This window comes from Sardina pilchardus, chromosome 1 (genome assembly GCF_963854185.1).
Source record: "Sardina pilchardus chromosome 1, fSarPil1.1, whole genome shotgun sequence".
NCBI lineage: Eukaryota > Metazoa > Chordata > Actinopteri > Clupeiformes > Clupeidae > Sardina > Sardina pilchardus.
The window spans coordinates 48,816,660-48,826,695 of record NC_084994.1 but is presented as its reverse complement, the minus strand read 5'-3'; the positions used below and the strand labels follow the sequence as shown (position 1 = coordinate 48,826,695).

Here is a 10,036-nt window from a genome sequence, read left to right as displayed (position 1 = left end):
ATCTGTTAGCGCAGGTTTTATAGCTGACAGAATGGATTTCCCAAAGCTACCGAGCCCTTTCTGTGTTGGAGACACAGATGTCTTGTTTCCACCGTGCGGTTGACGTTGAGAAATCGTCGTGCCTGTTGTGCGGAGAGAAGTCATCGGTTGGCTCTTTTTTCCGTCATGGTGGTGGTGATTGGTTCGGTATTGTGTGCTGACTTTGTGTTTGCTCGTTAGTGGCATATCCTTAATTAGGAAACTCAAAGTCATTTGTGTACCCTGAGGCTTGAAGAGATGAATTGTAAACATCCTCTGGCATGACTGTTTGTTTATCTTACACCTTCTAAGCGCGACTGTTGTGGGATGGCATCGCGGTGTGTTTACTTTTTGCGGTGACAGCCCACAGCAGAGCGAGTCGGACAAAAGAAGATTTAACTTAACGGTTTCTGGCAAGTTGGATAAACCGACTGTGTGGATACACTTCTTGGAAACAAACTTGCATAGAGCCACACACAAATACACAGATAAACACACACACACACACACACACGTGTACACACACAGCCCTCGGCACCACAGTGCATAGTCAGCTGCTGGCACTCTGGTCTTGGTGACGATGATTGTGGACTGTCGTGCAAATCCAGCTGAGAAGAAAAGCGCTGGCGAGGGCCGGAGCTTCTGTAGTTCCCCCGGGGGCCACTGTGGCCGCCTGAAGAGGGCCGTAATTAACTCCAGCTTTATGACGCACCGCCATTACTGACTGTAAGCACGGCGGGGCGCATGGAAGGCCTTTGTGTGTCGTGCCGGTGGTCTCTGGACCCCGTCGTGTCCGAGTGAGCGGTCTCATGAGCGACTGAGTGGACTCGTGACCGCCCGCGTCTGAAGGGGATCTGATGCATCCGGACGCCTCGGAGATGTTGCATCCCACACATCCCCCCCAGCACGCCTGTAGATCAGCCTGCTGTGCTGTCACACAAGACTCTTTTTCTTTCTCCCCCATCCCCCCTCCTTCCCTCCCTCCCTCCATTCCTCCCTCTCTCTCTCCTTTCTTCTCTCTCTCTCTCCAGTGCTGGTGTGCAGTGCAGATTTGCAGCTCATGATGGATTTCAAAGCACCGGTGGGGAATGAAGTCATCCTGACCACACAATAATGAATGGCTCTCTTCTCCCTCAGGGAGCTCGCTGAACAGAGAGAGAGAGAGAGACGGAGAGAAAGAGAGAGAGAAAGAGAGAAAGAGAGAGAGAGAGAGAGAGAGAGAGAGAGAGACAGAGAGAGAGAGACAGAGACAGAGACAGAGAGAGAGAGGAACACCTGCAGCCTCCGACACGTCGGTCCGGGCAGCAGAGCGTATTCGCCCCCTCAGAGTAGCGTTCGCTCTCAGCACGCTCGTGTTATTTGCAGCGAATAGGCACCACTGAAAAACAGTTCGTCCGATTCATTCTCTGCCGCTCGGGCAGGACCCCTAGCGTAAGCGCTTTCTGAAGTGGTCATTGGTTTAACGTATGGGGGGGTCGGTCGTTAGCCGCGGCTAGCCCGGCCGCTTGAGGAGCTGGCCGCTGTCCAGCTGCCCTTTGTTGGAGGGCCGGTGATGGATGTCAGCGGGGAGGTGAACCGTGTGGCGCTCCGCTCCTCGCCCTCTGGGAGCAACACTGAGCTCTTTCATGGCCGGCGCCTGGTGCTCTGGCATTGTGTGTGTGTGTGTGTGTGTGTGTGTGTGTGTGTGTGTGTGTGTGTGTGGATGTGTGGCTTGCCCATCTGTGAGTGGGTTACATGCCGGGCTGACCCTTGCCTGACCCGGCCCTCTCGTGCTTGATAAGTACACATGCTGAAAGCCAGCAGTGATTTTGATGTGGTGCCCGTGTGTGTGTGTGTATAGGTCTACTGTCTCAGTCTGTAGAGCTATTGTGCTTCTCTTAGGTACAAGGCACTACTGCAGAAGTACGGATGTGTGTGTCTGTGTGTGTGTGCGTGTATGTGTGTGTTGTACACTCTATTGTCTGTGGTTGATGGCAGTGGTCAGTGTGGAGTGGTGGACACACACACTTGTGCTGTGTGTGTGGCCTCCTCCCAGTCTCTGATGGCTTTGCAGAGTTCTATTCCTGTCTGAACTAATGCCCTCTCTTTCTCTCCCTCTCTCTCTCTCTCTCTCTCTCTCTCTTTCTCTCTTTCTCTCTCTCCCTGCACAGGCCAGAGCGGGCTGGGCAAGTCCACCCTGATGAACACCCTGTTCAAGTCCAAAGTCAGCCGCAAATCTGTGCTGACCACAGAGGAGGAGAGGATCCCAAAGACCATCGAGATCAAGTCCATCAGTCACGGTACAACACAGAGCTCCTATAAAGATAAAGACTGCTGAGAATGAGAACAGAGACACTGTTGGGGTTTTTCCACTGCATGGTATCGGCTCTCTCTGCTGACACTCTCTGTTCTGTTGATTTGGAATGTAGACATTGAAGAAAAGGGCGTGAGGATGAAACTTACGGTAATCGACACTCCGGGCTTTGGGGACCAGATCAACAATGAGAACTGGTTAGTGTAGTCTTCTGCACACAGCCATGGCATTCGTTTCCATTCGTCAGCGCTTGTTGTTGAACTCCATTTCCCATGTGCCCCGCAGCTGGCAGCCCATCATGAAGTTTATTAACGACCAGTACGAGCAGTATCTGCAGGAGGAGATCAACATCAACAGGAAGAAGCGCATCCCCGACTCCAGAGTGCACTGCTGCATATACTTCATCCCACCCACAGGGCACTGGTGAGACACACACACACACACACACACACACACACACACAAATACATAGACAACGTCTGTTCTTTGTCACAGAATTGCCAGGCCACAGTCCAAGGCCATGGTCATTCATGAAGGCCATACCTGAGGAGAGGTCAGACCTCCATCTGGCCGTCAGCCCCTTCCCCAGTCATCCACTCTCGTCTGTGTTAGAGGGGTTCACCCTCACACCTCATGCAGTTGGGCAGGGGGCAGCTGGACTCTCCGTGTATGTGTGTGTGTGTGTGTGTGTGTATGCCCGTAACACAGCGCTGCTGTGAGGGTCTCGTCTTATCGCGTCTTTAATATCTGCTGTGTGTGTTTACAGTGTATTAAAAACAGAGGGAGACCACACAGTGGTTTAAAAAGGGACAATATGTGGGCCGGTGGCCTCTCCCTCTGTTTTTCATATTGACCAGCACCGCACAAAGTTCCTAGATTCGGTGTGTGTTGGCTTTGTCAACACAAAGTCCTTTAATATCATAGTCACTCAGTGGCAAGGAAGAGGGAAACGCTAACGTGACTAAATGCTTCTCACATTTTGAGAGCTGCTTGTTGAGAAGCTGAAGATGGTGGCTGAGTAATATGGTGTGAAATGTTGCCTTGTGCTTGTGCTTGTGCTTGCCTCAGGGCTGAGAATACAAGCTTTCGTCTGCGCCTTTTGAGCACAGCTGGATGCAGTGCGTGCGTGTGTGTGCGTGTGTGTGTGTACGTGTGTGCGCGTGTGTGTACGTGTGTGCGTGTGTGTGTGTGCGGAGTCGAGCAGGTTGTTTCTTTCAGGACCTGTATTACACTGTTCTTCTGCACCTTTCTCAGGCTCCCTCTCACACACACGGCCAACACACACAAGCATACAGTACTCCTGAACATATGGCCATAACAAGCTCCATGACCTCAGTGTGTGTGTATGTGTATGCATGTGTGCTCATATAGGTGTGCGTGTGTGTGTGTGTGCGTGTGTGTGTGTTTGATTAGGTTGGAAATCCTTCTCCATGAGCAAGTCTCTTTGTGTGAGAGCTGCGTGTGTGTGTCACTGGATATGGTCCCCTATATTTTCTACCTCCTGCCACAGCTGTTGCCTGACGAAAGTGTGTGTGTGTGTTTGTGCCTGTGTGTGTGTGTGTGTGTGTGTGTGTGTGTGTGTGTGTGTGTGAGTGAGAGAGAGAGAGAGAGAGAGCCTTTCCTGCTGTGCGACAGCTGTGTGGCCGGTCTTAAGTCACGTTAAGTTCAGCTTCGGCACAGCACACCTCTGCTTCTTCCCTGCTTCCATTCCATCTTTAAAAACCCATCCATCCACCCATCCATCCATTTATCCACCTCTTTCCATCATTTATCCATTCATCCACCCATCCATTTATCTATTCATCCACCTATCATTCCCTCCCTCCCTCCTTCCCTCCCTCTTTCCTCTGCTCCCCCGGCTGCCTGCCCCCACTCCTCCCTCTGGGCCCTGACATGTCAAACACAGCTCTGAGATGGAAACAGGATGTTCCACTCTGATACTGCGCAGGGCAGATTGGAAAAGGAAAATCAAATGAAAGGACTCATGCATAAAGTGTGCGGTGTTAACACAGACCCTTATCACTTCCATCATTTGTAAAGGTGCCATTCCACTGGCCTGACTCACTCACTGCCACTGAGTGACTAGCTAGCACGGCCTGCCTGGGCTTTTGAAATCAGGATTCCACAAACAAGCAGAATGTTCTGCGCAAACTCCTCCCAACTCCTTCGTAGGCCAACAACCCTCCCTCCTCACCCCCCCCCCCCCCCCCCCTTGGTTTCTACTGCGGGAGGAGGAACCTGGCTCCCCCGCTCGTAGAACGTTCTGGAACAACGGCTACCAAACCAAAGAGTGCCATTATTCTTTTCCTCTTTTCCGATTTCAGTTTGCTCATGAAAGGCTTGGGGGGCCTGTTACCAATTACCGTGCCGGCGTGCCAAAGCCGTGTTTCTGCCTCGCTCTGGAGCCACACTTCCTTGATGAGGACATCTCTTATAAAAATGATTAAGCTGAGCTGAATATTAAGTAACCCAAGTAAGCCTGCCCTGCCGTGGAACGTCGGGATGGGGGATGTGTGTTTTCATAGCCGTTGGCCCAAGGGTTTTCCTGTGCATCAACCCATCAGAACCTATCATTACCAACCTCTGTGTCAGCATTTGGGCCTCGCGCCTCGCTATAAACTAGGAGTGGGTTGAAAACGATCTCGCAAATGCGAGGGTAGAGTGGCTTCGCTCGAGCGTTTGGAACGGTCTGTCAGCATTAATGACCTGAGGAGGGAGAGTCTAGTGACCACCTCCCACTTGGGTGTCCTCGTGAGCCGAGTCCCCGTGGTGCCTCTGAAGTCCGACAGCTGCGATGGTCATTAGTCCGATTGGGCACGTCTCTGGGCGGCTTCAGGGCGACGGAGGAAAATGACCGGAGCATCTGCCACGCCGAGTGGTGGAGTGGTCTCTCTCTCTCTCGCGCTCTCCCGCTTGTTTACCGTCGCCGTGCCAACGGATTCATCAGTGAGAGTTCACATCGTGGAAAGCCATCTTCTCGGAGTGTGAGTGTGAGTGTGAGTGTGGGTTGGGATGACATGGCAGCTGAGCTTCAGCACCTCGGTCACGCTGCCATCCACACACCATGAGGAGACGCTTAGCGTCACTGGAGCTCCATCACGCCCTCGTTAGCTTCACTGCTCTGCTCATTAACCTCTTGTGTCGTTATCTGGGGCTTGTTCACACACACACACACTCACACTCACACAAGTGCCTCATGTCCTCCTCCACACATACGTGTGTGTGTGTGTGTGTGTGTGTGTGAGTGTATGTTGCCACGTGTTGTGCGGTGATGGCACATGTGTTTGGCGTGCCGCTGAGCGCCCGCAGCTGAGGACCCTGTGCCGTGGCACGCAGCTCCCCCCGGGGCTCACGTGACCTCCAACAGCCACTCCAGCACGGGCCCCGGGCCCTCGGAAACCCCCGCCTGCGCCGGCATGTGATGCATGGCATTGTATGTGTCTGTGTGTGAGAGAGAGAGATATAAAGAGAGAGGGGGCATTGTGTTATGTGTGTGTGTGTGTGTGTGTGTCTGTTTGTGTGAGGGAGTGAGAGGGGGGCTTTGTGTGTGTGTGTGAGAGAGAGAAGGGGGGGGGGGGCTTTGTGTTATGTGTGCATGTGTACTGTATCTGCATGTGTGCGTGTGTATGTGCGTGTGTATGTGCATGTGTGCGTGTGTGCGTGTGTGTTCCTTCATTTGTCATGTGGCTGCGTGTAAATGTGTGAAGAGGCTCTTGGTTGATGTGCATGTGCATGTGTGCGTGTTTAACACGTGGCATGTGGAGGAAATAGCCTGTTTGCTTAACTGCAGAGGCCTCTCAGCGCTGGCTCTCACTACTGAGCATCTCAGTGCAGCAGCAGCAGCAGCAGCTCTTAACGCTGACGCATGACCTCACCAGAGTAATTGGAGTGTGTGTGTGTGTGTGTGTGTGGGGGGGGGGGGGGGGGGGGGGTGACTGGAGAATGGGAGAAAAATAAGAGCACTTACCAGCGGCCCTTCCAGGAGAGAGCACTCGGACAGACTGCAGACAGCAGCAGCACGAGCGAGTCGCTGACACAACAGATGGAGAGCGGCCATGTTTGTAAAACACAACGAGGCCTTCCTCAGCCCCATTGCCTTAACAGTGGTGTGTTGCCACACACACACACACACACAAACACACACACGCACACACACAGGCATGCATGGAGGAAGTAGTCATCCAAACAAGCATAATTATCAACTTAATCTCCCTAAAATTAGGCCGCGAGCAAGTCCTCTGCATTTGTTCCACTTTAAAGTGGGACTTTTTGCGGTGTGCGTTTACAAGCTCGCTGGTGCACATGAGCGAGCCTCCCGCTGGGATGACCTGCAGCTGCGTGAGCAGATCTGCTCCAGTTTGTCTGACCTTTCTAATGGCCAACAACACCACAGTCGCCTAATAAACAACCACCCGGAGCGGCACGCCAGGGGCACGGCGCTGGGCTCTGCTGCCCTCTAGTGGTGGAGGCACTCATCACACAAAGCCTTCCAGGTATTTCCAGTCACGTCGCCTCCCCGAACGGAGTGGCCTCGTTTTGGAGACCAAAAATGCCGACAAAAATGACTCAAACTGAGCTGCGCAGCTTCTGGTTTTGCTCCTTTTGGGTGACGTTGTCTCTTTTGTTGTTGTTGTTGTTTTTTCCAGCCTAAGACCCATCGACGTGGAGTTCATGAGGCACCTCAGCAAAGTGGTCAACATTGTGCCCGTCATCGCGAAGGCCGACACGCTGACCCTAGAGGAGCGGGACTACTTCAAACAGAAGGTGAGCAGAAGACAGCGCCGCCCTCTACATGCCCTCTCAGTTTTCCATCTGCTCCAGAGGCCTTTTCCGTGGGAATGAACTTCCCACAGAGCCGTTTCCCAAACCCCACTCCCCTTTCTCCTGGTCTCCTACTCATGTCCTGCTCTCTCTTCACTCCTCTGTCTAGCGAGGGCTTAAAAAAAAAGGCCAAAGAACGTCACTTTGAAAAGCCTTTCCAATATTATTTCACCTCTTGTGCGTAGTGCTCAGCGCAGCCTGTTGGCCTCTTCTCCTGCAGTGTGGTGCAAAATAGTTTTCCCTGCCTTCGTGCAAGCGAGGAAAACACCCCCTCGGCCTCGCGAGTGTACATAAACAGGGCAGGGCAGCGAGTACGGGGATGTTTTCCCTTTCGGCTCCCGAGCTGGCAGCCACTTCACAGGCTGGCAGGAGATGTTTACAGGGCACTTGGGGTGGGGAGGGGCAGGATCGCTCCGGTAGGTAAGACGGGCCTGCCGTGAACTCCAAACAAAAAGGGCCGAACATCTGGAGGTGCTGTTGTCGTCGTCGGAGGCCCCGGCGCGTCGGCCTCAGATAAACTCCACCCTCTCACACGGAGCCGCTAAGTGGCCAGTAATTGAATTGTTGAGTGAATAGGAGGCAGCAGAAAAGGGCCCATGTTCCTAACAGGCTAATTGGCCTCCATGCCAGATGCTAGTGATTTAGCGCCGCTCTCACAAAGTGTGCTGTCCGTGCCAGGGAGGGCGAGCCTTATATAAGGGCCTGATGGAATAACAGGAGGGGGATTTTGGGAGGACCGAGGCTGGACGGCGTGGGCCGGTGGGAGAGCTCAGGCCCAGTGGACAACAGGGCACCAGCCCCCCTCCCAGCCGCCCCATCTGGGGCACTATTGCATTGACATGAGGCTTTAGTGTTCTCAAACATCCACATCACTGTTTTGATTGGATGAACCTCCCCCCTATCACCACCACCACCTCCACACTCTGGCCCCTGTGTGTGTGTGTGTGTGTGTGTGTGTGTGTGTGTGTGTGTGTGTGTTTAGTGTGTGATAGTGCAGGGGAACTGACAAGTATGTCCCACGTTCTGGCATCCTGAGGAAGCCCCGCCGGGCGCCTTGGCTACCGTTTCCTCCGTGTTCCTCGCTGGCCGCCGCCAACGAGCACAAACACCGAGCGAGCAGCGGGAGAGAGGCTGAGGCCCGCCGCGCTCACCGCTCACTGTTTGCCTTGGCTCCGCAGGGCTACAAGTGACCCTGGGACCAGGGATATTCTCTCTCTCTCTCTCTCTCTCTCTCTCTCTCTCTCTCTGTGATGTCTTCCATCGCCCCCAGGCCCTGCAGCAGACAGACAGACATGAGAAAGGAGCAGCAGCCGAGCGCTCTCTGAGTCAAGGTCACGTCAATGTCACGGTGGGGTAGCCTCACTCTGCCTTCCTCACCGCTCTGCTGAGCCAAAAGTGAGCCTACTGTATATGCGCTCTCCTCTCTCTCCTCTCTCTCTCTCTCTCTCTCTCTTTCTCGGTTTATTTGCCTTGATTCAAGGCCTCCAGAAGTATACACAGCGGTTTAAAAAAAGAAATAAAAGAGGTCTTTATTGTGGGGAGGAACGGGCAGTCGTAGCCGAGGTTTGGCCTTTCATTTAGCGCTGCGCGCTGGCAGAGGTCTCCCTCTGTCCTTGTTCTGGTCGCTGTGTGTGTGTGTGTGTGTGTGTGTGTGTGTGTGTGTGTGTGTGTGTGTGTGTGTGTGTGTAGGAAAGGCTGTTCAAAGCCCCTGCAGCTGCAAGGCTCAGAGAGATGATGATGACAGTTCCAGTGATGGCGAGGGAGTCAGTGCCATATATGTGTGTTTTATTTATTTATTTATTTTGTATTCATGGTTCCTGAAGAGTGTGTTGCTTGTCGTGATGGCTAAAGTCCTTTCAATTCATGTTCTGTTTATTGAATTAAGGTCTCCAGAACCGTTTGTAGCCTATTACCCTATTCATTTCTCTGTCACAGTAAATGATCTTTTTGGGAAAGCCTGTAGGCGTATCTGTTGTGTTCATAATCGAAGGCCTCATCCCTGCTGCGTGGAGGGCACTTATTTTAGCATCCCTGAATCCGTCGGGAAAAGAATACTAATCTACGGGAAAGGGAGCGGGACATTTCTCTGGGACGCCGCCAAATCTCCTGGGCTTTGTACATTTGGGTTTGTTTTGAGAAAGTCGTGAGTGACCTTGCCTGACTCTGACCTCCAGAGAGACACTGTTATCGCTGCTGTCATCCCCTGCTCAAGGGGCCACCATCATACGCCCTCACAGGGCCCGTCTTCGTCCATCCTTTTTCCACCAGTCGCTGTCCTCGGGCCAGGCAGGCGTGTTTGTCTTGAGGGCTGGACGCTCCTCTCCCACACCTTCCTGTGTCCCCCCGTGCGCGCGCATGGACAGGCATCTGAGGAAATGGTGGGCCTGGAGGCCGGCCACGTTCGGCACGGTTGCGTTTCCCCCCTGGCTGCCATATATACGTGATTCAGACAGGACCTCTGTTTGAGATTAGCTTCTGATAACAAGGCCGTTTGGCTCTCTCCTGTGCGCAGATCAGAGAAGACCTGAGCGCCAACGGGATTGATGTCTACCCCCAGAAGGAGTTTGACGAGGACGCGGAGGACAGGGTGATCAACGAGAAGATCAGAGTGAGTACACACACACACACACACACACACACACACACACACACACACACACACACACACACACACACACACACACACACACACACACACACACACACACACACACACACACACACACACACACACACACACCTCCCCTGAGCTGGAGCCCATTCAAAACATACTGCAGTTGGAATAAGCTAGAAAATATGTCAAATGAATCTTATGGTAAGCTGCCAAACGAATCATTAGTAACAGAAATAATGTGACTAAACGCAATGTTGAACAAGATAAACACTGAACCACATGTATTGGAT

At 52.9% G+C, this 10,036-nt stretch overlaps 1 protein-coding gene across 1 annotated transcript in view; it reads left to right on the top strand.

Moving 5' to 3' along the window:
* septin9b (septin 9b) overlaps positions 1–10,036 on the top strand; it is a gene marked incomplete in the record, with an annotated part of 48,926 nt that overhangs the window by 33,150 nt on the left and 5,740 nt on the right. Inside the window, 5 exon segments of the mRNA XM_062547658.1 lie at positions 2,169–2,297; positions 2,427–2,508; positions 2,597–2,734; positions 6,958–7,075; positions 9,645–9,740. Coding sequence (XP_062403642.1) covers positions 2,169–2,297; positions 2,427–2,508; positions 2,597–2,734; positions 6,958–7,075; positions 9,645–9,740 — 563 coding nt within the window.